The sequence below is a fragment of the Lacerta agilis genome, chromosome 5 (assembly GCF_009819535.1).
Source record: "Lacerta agilis isolate rLacAgi1 chromosome 5, rLacAgi1.pri, whole genome shotgun sequence".
Lineage (NCBI taxonomy): Eukaryota > Metazoa > Chordata > Lepidosauria > Squamata > Lacertidae > Lacerta > Lacerta agilis.
In genome coordinates this window covers 3,676,280-3,688,625 of record NC_046316.1, presented here as the reverse complement: position 1 = coordinate 3,688,625, position 12,346 = coordinate 3,676,280, and the positions used below count along the sequence as shown (strand labels likewise).

General features: G+C 44.6%; 1 protein-coding gene across 2 annotated transcripts in view; it reads left to right on the top strand.

Moving 5' to 3' along the window:
- The window catches only part of PARVB (parvin beta), a 53,454-nt gene that overhangs the window by 14,258 nt on the left and 26,850 nt on the right, over positions 1-12,346 (top strand). The window contains exons 1-3 of one of the 2 annotated variants that reach the window (XM_033148305.1): positions 1,230-1,328; positions 7,914-8,003; positions 10,665-10,735. In XM_033148305.1, coding sequence (XP_033004196.1) covers positions 1,289-1,328; positions 7,914-8,003; positions 10,665-10,735 — 201 coding nt within the window. In that variant the 5' untranslated portion in view covers positions 1,230-1,288. Of the gene's footprint in view, positions 1-1,229; positions 1,329-7,913; positions 8,004-10,664; positions 10,736-12,346 lie in introns of those variants that run through there. The other variant, XM_033148304.1, reaches the window with a different exon arrangement.

The following is a 12,346-nucleotide window of genomic DNA, read 5'->3' as shown; positions in this document are numbered from 1 at the left end:
GAGGGTTGGACTAGGACCTGGCAGACCAGGGTTCAAATCCCCACATGGCCCAAATCCCTAAAATGTATTTTATATAATCAACATTTTATTTTTATTTCTATTCTTTATATTTCGTATTGTTTTATTGCTATGGCCGGTGGCTGATGGAAATAAAGATTCATTCATTCATTCATTCCCCAGATGGCTCCTGGGTGACCTTGGGGGCCACTGTCTCTCAGCCTAACCTACCTCACAGGGTTGTTGTTGGGATTGAAGGAGAAGGGGTGGGCGTTGTACACCACCTTGAGCTCCTCGGAGGAAAAAAGCGAGAGATAAATGCAGTGAACGAACGAACGAATGAATAAAAAGTTGGTTTCTCCTACAGCAAATGGTTGATATCTCAGTGAATATGGGTGGGGGAATAAAGGGGTTGCTATGGCTGGGGGAGGGACGCGGGTGGCGCTGTGGGTTAAACCACAGAGCCTAGGGCTTGCTGATCAGAAGTTCGGCGGTTCGAATCCCTGCATTGGGGTGAGCCCCCGTTGCTCGGTCCCTGCTCCTGCCCACCTAGCAGTTCGAAAGCATGTCAAGTGCAAGTAGATAAATAGGTACCACTCCGGCGGGAAGGTAAACGGCGTTTCCGTGCGCTGCTCTGGTTCGCCAGAAGCGGCTTAGTCATGCTGGCCACATGACCTGGAAACTGTCTGCGGACAAATGCCGGCTCCCTCGGCCTGTAAAGCGAGATGAGCGCCGCAACCCCAGAGTCGGACACGACTGGACCTGATGGTCAGGGGTCCCTTTACCTTTACGGCTGGGGGACGACGATGACTCTTGTTGTAAAAGCACAGCCTCCTCTCAGTTTTTTCGCGCCCTGGGCAGCCTCCACACCCGGAAATCCCACGGAGGTGAAAGTGTGATGTGGGGCAGTTGCAGAGGTGCTCTTGCACCCCAGAGGTCTTTGCAACGCTCAAGAGCCAGGCATAATGACAGACTTACCAGGCGGGCTCACAAACCAGCAGCAAGAGGAGAAGGGCCTCCGTTGAGGCTCGGAGAAAGAGGCGAAGGATTTGGCTGCGGCGGTGGCAGCCCGTTCTTCTTGAGTTTCGCTCTGCCATGCTTCTCTTCCACCCTCCTCTTTCCACCCCTCACAACGGCTGCTGCCCAACCGTCTCCTCCCATGTCACCGCGACCAAATTAACCCAGGCTTGCAGGTCAGTTCCTGTCCATCTGCCTCCCTCCTTTTTAAATATTTGGGACTGTCCAAGGCTGGTCTGCAGCAATACGTAGCCTTACATTCGAAGGGGCCGGAATGGCAGGCCTGCTTTGTAAAAAACGCAAGAAAACGGGAGGTAGGAAAATGTGTGACTCTCCACTAACAACTCCCCCCCCCCCCAAAAAAAAAAACTTTTAGAACTACCTGCATGGAAGAGGAATATTTCCTGGCGGGGAGCTTAAGTTTTCCGTCCCAGAGCAAGCGGTAATGTGATGAGGTTTGGGAGTTTTCTTCATTGGGACATTTGATGCTCTCCTTGCCAGCTTAGTGTTTAGCTCAGCAGTCTTGGCAAGTGGGATTTAAAAATAAAAAATAAAATAAAATTAAGGACAGAGCATATTTTCCCTCTTTCTCTCTCCCCCACACCTGCCAGCTCTTTGTTGAACGGGGAGGGTCATGGTGCATGATTTATTTTTAGTTCCACATTTTAGTTCCTCTGCCAGCTTCGGAGTCCATGGGGTGTGTTTGGGAAATGCAGGACACGATCCGTTCCAGAGATTGCAAATAGTTGAAGGTGGGGTGGGAGGGAAAGAGAAACGGAGAGCATTGGTTTCAACAATAGACAAACACCAGCTTGCTGATAACGGCTGTATCAAAATGCGCTGGAATATGAGCCTGAGAGCATGCTATGCGCTGGTGGCGCAGTGATGCTAGATTGGCTTTGTCCGCCCTCTTTCTTTGCTGGCACAACAACAACACTTCAGGTTAACTAGAGCTGTGTGTGCGAGTCTGTCCAAGTGCAGAGATATCACTGGTGTTGGACCCTGAACTAAGGTTATTTAAATACAGTCAGTCACTTTTATTATGGCAAAAGCCAGCAGCACAGAAGATCATAAATCCAGAGAAAAATCGGCAACAACATCACCAGAGATAAAAACAATTACACAAAGGAACTTTACAATGTGTTATTCAATAAAAGAGATTTACGCTTCTCAATAGCTAAAGTGCAGAATTTAGCCACATCATATGATACTAGACTTGAAGAATCCTCCACAAGATACTTTCGTAAAATTTCGGGGAAGGATTCCAAATAGTGTTGTAAGGGTGTGAACTTTGTTAAAAGGGGTAAAATAAATCGAGCACGTTCTTCACTATAGAATTCGCAAAATAAAAGGGTGTGAGTAACGGATTCTACCTTGTTAGACATGCAGGGGCAGAGACGCGCATGCATTGGGGCCTTCATAAATTTGCCATTTGCTGAAGGCATTGTCTCGAAATGGGCTCTAGAGAAGGCCCATCTATAGGCTTCATTAGTGATATTAGTTAAATAAGGGGCCGCTGGAAAGTTAGGCCAAGATTTTAAACATCTATACTTCTCCGGGAGTAAGGCAACTTCTTGTTGTAATCCAACATCGTGAAGTCTCTGAGTAATGGTAATTTTTGCCTTATTTAAAGTTCTGTTAAGAAGATATTCTGGGTTTAGGCCAATTTGTTTGATCTTATTAGTTATTTGCATAAGCCAGGGGGGGGGGGTAGGGGACTGTGGCCAGGAAGTGAGGTACCGGTAACAATCCCTTTGGGTTGTAATGGATTTTCAACCAGAGGGATATTGCTTGTTCCCATACCTTTAATTCCACTCTGGGGAGTCCTGCCTCTTGCCTTAACACTGAATTATGGTAGGTGTAGGCCCTCTTGTTTATATCATATGCCTAGGATTGCCACCAGAGCAGAAAGATCTGTTCCTTTGGCTCTGGACCTGAAAAATTCAGCATTCTGGCCTTCTGATGTTGGCAGAACAAGGCGTAGGAGCAGGGGTTGGTTAAAGAGTTGGCAACACCACCTTGAAATCCTTCATTGGTCTTGGTTTATAGCCATAACATTTTCCATGTACCGGTATTTCCCTCCTCAAGCAGTTTTTGGGCCTGAAGGAATTAGTTTAAGGCAAAACGCTTTTGAGGGAGCTAAAGTTAGACTTGCTAAGAAAACAGCGTTGAAATTGGCAGAGTGGGGTCGATAGAAACGGATATTTGCTGGGCCATTTTTTGAAGTGTACAGACGTTTCAATCCCGTTAACTGGATACATGCCAGGATGCAGTTTTACTGACCGGTGCCATAAAATAATAGTTAGCCGGCAACTTTGCTTCTGTTCCTTTAGCAAAAATATGCTGCAGAAACAAGGAGCTTCCATTTCATTCAGAACCCCCAATTGCAAACTTCCATCTGGCAAGCCATTTTGAGGCCCGGTGGATTTTAAAAAGGCCCACATGCAAAGTGCAGGATGGGCTTTGTGGTCTGTGCCTCATTCTTGAGGAATCCAGATATGCTTCATATCCTGCCATAATTTGGAATGAGCTCACATTTGAGTACAGTCATGAGGAAACCTGCTGTTAAATCATTGTACGCTCCCCCCCCTGGGGAATTGGTTTTGGCGTCCAGCACAAACGTTGCGTGTCTGTTATAAGAATTATAATTCTCATCCATTCAGCATGTGGGCAAGTGGAGGTGTTCCCTTATTGTTGGAGATGTTCTCTGCTCCTGAGTAGGAAAAAGACGGCGTATTTTTGCTCACTGCCCCCCTCCAGTGTCCAATATATGGGAGAGGAAGGTTAGAGCTGAGTGGATGTTGGAACGTAGAAATGGAAACATAACAATTGTAGACTTGGAAGAGACGCCAAGGGTCATTTAGTTCCACACACTGCAATGCACCAATCTCAACATCCATTTTGAAACCATACCAGACCCTGCTTACCTTTGTAAATGTGCTAGCAGTTTTATTGCTGCACCACTCAGTCGGTTGTTCTTTACTTTAAAAATTTTAAACCAACGAGCTTCGTGGCTGTGTGCCTCATTCATTATATGGGCCAACTAAAGTCTCTCTTGTTTTCCCGTTTAAATCTCCTTATTCAGCTTATGCTAATTAGGGCAGCAAATAATGTCTTTGGTGCGAAGTACAAATCACTGTGAACACTTGGCAGCTAATGTTCTCTCTCCCCTTCCCACTCTGCAGAGGATCCTAGGACAGTGTTTTTCAACCTTTTTTGGGCAAGGGCACACTTGTTTTATGAAAAAAATCACGAGGCACACCACCATTAGAAAATGTTAAAAAAATTAACTCTGTGCCTATATTGACTATATATAAAGTAATTCTCTTGAATAGGAATCAAATAAACACAATTTTTCCCACGGCACACCAGGCAACATCTCGCGGCACACTAGTGTGCCGCGGAACAGTGGTTGAAAAACACTGTCCTAGGAGACTTTTTGCCTTCTCCACTCAGTGTTAGAAACTGAGATATGAAAACAAGGAGCTAAACGGCACCTTAAACCTAGTTTACGGGCGCAACAACAGACTGTCTAGGCACACTTTTTTATAACAAGAATACAAAGCTGAAAATGAAAGAACTTAAGCTTAAACCTTTTGTTCATTTTTTCACACGGCCTGGTCCTTCCCCAGCCCACCCCCCTAATACTCTTAAGAGGGTCTCTTCTCCAGTCTTCAGATAGTAGCTGGAAGTGGGGGGGGGGGCAGAAAAAGCTCCTCCTTTCCTTCCACTCTGCAGTTTTAATCTGAAATCTGCGCCCAGAGCTCAGAAACTGCTTGCACGAATGAAATGTCCTGTCGCAAAATGCGCCTAGAGCAATGGGATTTTCGGACACTGCCTTCACTTCAGCCTGGAGGTCTGCAGAACTTGTAAGCACCTTTTAAGTATGGAAAGTGGGGTTTCCATAATCGCTCTCACTCTGGCCTCCTGCTAAATATCTTCCCTTTAAAAGGCACTTTTGGACTTTCAGGTGAGCATGTGGAACCATAGCTGTCAACCCTCCCTGCTGTTTCCCAGTGCTATAATAAGGGAATTTTCCTGCAAAAAAAGGAAAAAGGTTGACAGCTATGAACAGTCCTGCCACTGCACTGATCCAGAATGCACGGGAAAGAATTGCTTCCATGCTGAAAATCAACCTGCAGGTGGAAAACAGGCCTGCTAGGGAGAAGGAGGTGATTTGTGACATGGGACACTTTAAAATTATCCAGTTCCTTATCCCCTTCTGCACACAGATCTCATGGAGATGTCTAAGATAACAATAGAAACAGTTAAAAGCAACATAGAAAACTGAGCAATTTCCCTACTTCCATGTGTTTTGAGGTGTACAGTTCTGTGGCAAACGATACTGTACACTATACACATGGATACACACACACACACACACACACACACACACAGGGGCGTACCCAGGATGAAAACTAGGGGGGGGGCAAGCCATGGTCGTTGAGGTTGTGACATTTCAGCACGGAAAGGCGAATGAAACCAAAATTTTAGGAAAATTATATATAATTATAGCAGTGCTTTATTACGGTAGTTATTACAATTATTTGCTTGAATTTTTTTAAAATTTTTATTCTAGTTACATGACTTATACCAGGGGTGGCCAACTCCCAAGAGACTGTGATCTACTTTCAGCAGTGATCTACCCCCGTTTTTGGGGGTTGAGCTCAAAGTTGTTAACCTTTTTGGGGGATGAGGAATGCCCTGTTTTTTAGGGGTTCGTTTCGTTTTTTGATTACTGACCACATTATGTAAACAGCAAACAAAAACAGCTTCAAAAAACACCCCCCAAACAGAAAGCCCCAAATGGCTGAAAAACTCAGTTTCCCAGGATCCTCAGCCCTCGCAAAGGAACTACTCACCGTGCAAGGGAACTCAGTTTCCAAAGCTCCCTTGCAATGATCAGCCGGCGCAACACACACACGCACATTGTGTCGGCCAAGAGCTCAGTTGTTATTGAGATTTTGGGAGGTGGAGAAAGACCAGTAGTTTTTAGGAGAGCTTTTTTATTCCTTTTAGGCTTCCGATAACCATTTTATTTTTTATTTTTTCTTCAGCTGCCCCCCCCCCCGGGTACGCCCATGCACGCACACACACACCCTTACTCCCTGGTGAGACTCAAGGTGGCTTACCGATAAAAACAAGAACTGCTCAAAACATTGGGGGGGGGGGGACACATACTTGTATGTTTTAATTGCCTTTCTACAGAACTAGATGTGATGACACATAGTTTTCACCAACAATGGCAAGCTGCTTCTGTTTGTTTGTTTCTACCCTGCCCAGGGATGCCAACTTGAATAAAATATTGTGGGGGCCAAGGTAAGCCCCGCCCCGCAAAATCGATGCACATGATACCATCTGAATGGGAATGGCCATCAAAGCTGCCCAGAGTGGCTGGGGAAACCTAGCCAGATGAGCGGGGTATAAATAATGAAATTATTATTAAATTATTAAATATTTTATGGTGGGGGCCAAAGCCCCGATGGCCTTTAGGAGTTGTCTCCTATGAACCCACCCACCTGTAATAATTAGCTATGAAACTATGTGCTGCGATGTCCTCATGTTTTTCCCTATCCTAGTTCCGGGTGGAATCTAGATACATATAAAAAACGATCTGAAAATGCTCTTAAGGGGGAAAAAGCATTAAAACAATACATTTGATTTTCCATAAGGCTCACCATTGCCACCTAGTGTCTCATTGTATATTGCAGTTAAAACACACTTAAAATGTTTTATTTGTAGCTGTACAGCTGAGTCTTGTGTCGTAGGCAAGTCAACTTGGTGTTTACTAAAGTACTGCTAAAAAGCACGTACTCATCACCTCACTCAAAAGGAGCTTTATTTGTCCCTGGCAACTGACTACCTTGTGTGTTGTGACATGATCTCTCCAGTGCGTCATCTGATGGCTCCGGATCATGTGAGGGGGAATAGTCTCTGGCTGTCTACACACCACACACTTAAAGCACATTCCCAGCACCCCCGAATCCCAGGAAATGTAGTTTGTTAAGGGTGCTGGGAATGGTAGCTGTGTGGCGGGGGGGGACGACGACACTACAGTTCCCAGGGTTCTTTGCAGGTGGGGGGATGTGCTTAAAATGTCTTGTGTTTACACAGCCTCAAAAAGGGTGCTCCCCAAAATTTTGTTCCTATTTCAAGTGGCACGCATAATAATCAGAGTCAAATATTTGAAAGATTGTCAAAAAGATTTGGCCAATTTCATCTGGCAAGGGAAAAAAGCAAGGATTAAACACGAAATAATGACCAGCTCCAGAGAAGTGGGAGGTTTCGGAGTTCCTGATTTAAGAACTTATTATGAAGTGGCCGGTTGGAATTGGTTGAGGGAATGGATAACACTCAGAAACAGGGAGATATTGGAACTAGACGGATGGGATAAAATACATGGTTGGCGCGGGTATTTATTATATGGAAAGTTAGAGATGCACAAAAGATTTAATAATCACCTCGTGAGGAAAGCTCTAATGGTGGTGTGGGAAAGGACAAAAAAGTGATTCAGAAAACACCATGGTGGACTTCTCCAATAGAAGCCACCTCCACACTCAAAAGCGAAATAGGAAGGCAGTGGCCAACATATAAAGATCTAGTAGAGGAAATGAAGTGGGGGGGAAGGCAGCTGCGGATTAGGATGGCTGTAAAAGCCACAAAAGAGAGAGAATGTGTGTGTGTGTGTGTGTGTGTGTGTGTGTGTGAGCAGGGGAGCTATTCACTAAAACAATTACATTCCAGTGCAAAAATGAACCTAAGGAATGTTTGGCTCTACTCTGAATAAAAGTGAAGCAAATGGACAAACTGTGCATTTACTTATTGTTACGTATTGAAGTTCTGCTATGTCCACCCAATACTTAACACTTACGTCTGTTGGGTTTCCCTTTTTTTTCCAGTGACTGACCTGCAAGAAGAGGGTAAAAATGCTATCAATGCGCCGATGTCCCCTGCTCTCCCGGATCTGCACCCGGAAGATACTTTACTCGGTACAGTATATAAATGCTGCTTGTGGTTTAAGAGATCTAAACAAAAGAGCTTCAGTTACTGTGGGGAGGGGGGGGGGGAGAACGGAGGGATCCGGCTTGACATAATCCACCTGGAGCAGTGCCAGTGAATTGCTGGAGTTTTGCGGTGCAGCTTCCCTGTCTTTTCCATCATCTGGGGTGGAGTCCCAGCATGTAGTTCTTTCCCTCATTTTAAAATTCAGCGCTGCATGGCAGTGTCTGATGAAAAAGCGCTGCAGTTCCACAATCCACATTATTGACGGGAACTGGAATGTACTAGCGTTGCAACCAGGAAAGCTAATGTAATGTCTGAACGCAGCCTGAGAATCAGGGGGGAAGCCCTGACAATGCAATGGAGTGACTGGAACGGGAGGAGAGAGACAGACTATTGTCTGGGGAGGTCACTTCCTGCTTCATGCTGGAGAAGCTATTTTCAAATGTTTCCCAAGCAGAGCAGAGTGAGGCCGATGGAGAAATCCAGGATTTTAATCTGGCTGGGATTAGGCAACTGTATGTTCATCCCACTCGCTCTCAAAACACTAGTAGTGGCAAAAGAGCAACACTCCTTTTCTTTGCATCCCAGTTCTCATTTAATGCAAATGTAAAGGTAAAGGGACCCCTGACCATTAGGTCCAGTTGCAGATGACTCTGGGGTTGCAGTGCTCATCTTGCTCTATAGGCCGAGGGAGCCGGTGTTTGTCCGCAGACAGCTTCCAGGTCATGTGGCCAGCATGACTAAGCCGCTTCTGGCGAACCAGAGCAGCGCACGGAAACGCCATTTACCTTCCCGCCGGAGCGGTACCTATTTATCTACTTGCACTTTGACGTGCTTTCGAACTGCTAGGTTGGCAGGAGCAGGGACCGAGCATCGGGAGCTCACCCCGTCGCAGGGATTCGAACCGCCGACCTTCCAATCGACAAGCCCTCCAAACCAAATGCAAAAGGGGAAGTGACTGCAGAAGAGTTGACTTACGACACCCCTGCAGTGTTGTGCACCCTGAGTGTGTTACACCTCTGCATTGTTATCCATGACTCTTTATCTCCCATTTTTGTGTGTTGTACTAGGGGAGAAGCATCTACAACCACCCTTTCATTTTAAGTTTCCCTGGCCCAGATGAACAGTCCATCATTATTGTGAATTGTGATATGTTAGGATGTTTCTTTTGCATTCTGAACACTGTGCTGTTGTTTTGTTGTGCATTAACTTGGTGTTAATTTAATTAGTGTGGTGGCATATACAGTAAGTACTTTACATAGATAGATCAATCAATCAATCAATCAACCAATACTGCATAGTTTGTTGACACACCTCTACTGTAGGCTGGAGGGCTGTGCTAAGAGGCAGTAGTTTTCAGCAGCCCTGCGATGCAGTCCAGTGTTGTTGTTTTTTTCAGGTGAGAGATGGGGTTCCGTATATTGCCTCCCAGCCCAAACCAAATAATCAGTCGACGTGGCCTCGTGCTCCATTGACTTGCGGACTGGTTGCACATTTAAATGTTCAGAAAAAGTGCACATGAAGTTCCAAGATAGAGCAGGAAATCTTGTCCTTGGTGCTAACTCCCTGTCCCCCAGATAACACACGCATGTCAGGAAAACACTGCAACATTTTGCTGCAGGGCCCACTCATGTAACTCTGAATAGATTCAGCAGCATAAGGATATCAACCGAATAAGTCTGCTAGAGCAATGCCTTGTGCCCTGTTCTTTTAAAAAGAAGAAAGGGATATGCATTTATGGATCATAGGTGTCAACTTTTCTTGTGAGGAATCCTATTCGGAATAAGGGAATTTCCCTTAAAAAAAGGGAAAAGTTGACTGCTATGTTATGGACCTCTCTGGGAAGCATGTTCTAGGATACAGCAAATATTTCTTGCTCATCACCACAGACCATTGCAAAACATGGATAAGTATACATTTATTTAAGATAAGAACAAAGTTAAAATACACATCCGGGAATTACACTCCCAAAATGGTTCAAAAACCAAGGCATGGCTTCCGATTGGCTGCAGGAGCTTCCTGCGCTGAAGCGGAAGCTGCGTTGGACATTTGGCTTCCGAAAAACGTCTGAAAACAAGAGCATTTACTTCTGGGTTTGCAGCGTTCGGGAGCCGAACTGTTCAGCAACTAAGCCATTCAGGAACCAAGGTTTGACTGTACGGAAAATAAAGCATGCTTTGTGAGTTTATTATAGGATTCCCAAGTCCACTGACACAGTAAGTTTTCCATTGGAGCAGAGTGACAGTCCTCACTCTCTGCCATCTTAAGACAATAAAGGAAAGGGATCTGGCTGGATGATGAAAAAGGGAACTGGCTCACCCACTTGCCACTCTGAGGAGCTGTGCCTTGAGGACTAGAAGGGTCAGGTCACCGTGTTGCATGCCGTGTGACCGAAAGGCCCGTTCACAAAAGGGTGCGGCCCGTTTCACTTTGAGGAAACCAGCCCTGCGTGATCCTGCATCATTAGACGTTCCTTGTTCCCCGTGATGGCTTGATATTGCTTCTAACTTTGCACCATGACTGGGTTCTTCCGCTTATGAATCAGGCCGCATCTGGCTTTTGAGATCCCGTCTCCGAGACAGTGTGCTTGTGTGTGTGTGTCCGTCCCCTGATGGCTCTAACTCAGCGCTTGTCTTCTAAACTGGCAGAGGAGAATGAAGAACGCACCATGATTGATCCCAACTCAAAGGAGGAAGCCAAATTTAAAGAACTCATCAAGGTAAGGGCTTCATTGATTAGTAGCTTTGCCTTTCTTTGCTGCAGGAACAAACACACACACACACACGCTTTTCCAAATTGGAGTGGAAAACTGGCTGGATGTGCAGCTGCTGCCTGCCTGGAGGTGGTAGAAAGGACTATACCATTTCAGATTCAATGGAGGCAGGGAAATCACATTTTTAAAAAATATAAAATCTTTATTTTATTTCCAAATAGTTTACAAAATTTTACAAATTTTACAAATACACATTGCAAACAATAAAAGAAAAGAAAAGAAAGAAGAAATTACAGAAAAAGAAAAAAGTAAGAGACCAAAGAAAGAGATAACAAAAAAGGTAAATTATTGTTAAAGTTACAATAATCAACTTCCATCGCTGCATTTCACTACCTACACTATCTGAGCATTTTTGCCATTCTTCCCTTCAACATCAAAATTACCATAAATCCACTTAATTGCTATTCTAGACATAACCAAAACCTTTCTCTTAATCCTTGTTTACTCAAATATTCATTAAAACAGTTCCATTGGTCTTGAATTACCTTTTTTGGCTTTTGTTTTATTATATTGGTCAGCTTTGCCGATTCCAGATATTCCGCTAACTTACTCAGCCACTCTTTCATGGTTGGGATGTAGTTATCCTTCCAATGCTGGGCAGGAAATCACATTTTTAATGTGCCCCCCCCCCATTAAAAAACAAAACTACACAGGCAGGAAAGTCGCAGCATTTCTGTGAATCATTCTCTGTGACTTTGGTTCCACAGAAGGAGTCACCATCAAGTTGGAGATAAAAGTGTGTCCCAAGAAACGAAGTTGTTGATATCTGGTGGTGAAGCAAAGTCCCAGAAAATGCAGCTTAGTCTGTATTTGTCTGTCGCCCGAGGAAGCATGTGGGTGGTAGATTCAGAGCTGCCGGCACTGTGTGTGTTTGGAAATGATTAAAACATTAACTGTCATAGCTTTGGGCAAGACCATCTGTAGAATCCCAAGTGCAGAACAGAAAGAGAATATCTTCTTACTGGGCTCAAGGAAGTTCTCCCTGGGGTTATCAGTAATAGCTGACTTGCAAGTTTTTCCATAACTTGGAAGGTAGCTCTGATGGAATAATAAGCTAATTAAATAGCTTAGACTAGTTTGAAAGATCTGGTGGCAGTCAATAGAATGCATCTTGAATTAAGGTCTGCAGTGCACAATCTATTGCACAATGGCTTTGCAAATCTGGATTTTCCAGTGTATGTAAGGTTTAAAATTATGCACATCCATGTAATTTACTGAACTTTGCGACTGGAAAATCACCTTGCCTGAAAAATCTTCTCTCTTTGCACAGAGCCATAACTTAGCCACACATAAGCTTTATTTTGTTTATGTCTGTTAATCCGCAAGTAACATTTATATCAGGGGTCAGCAACATTTTTCAGCCGTGGGACGGTCCACCGTCCCTCAGACCATGTGGTGGGCTGGGCTATATTTTGGAGGGGGGGAGGAGAACTAATTCCTATGCCCCACAAATAACCCAGAGATGCATTTTAAATAAAAGCACACATTCTACTAATGTAAAAACACCAGGCAGGTCCCACAAATAACCTGGAGATGCATTTTAAATAAAAGGACACA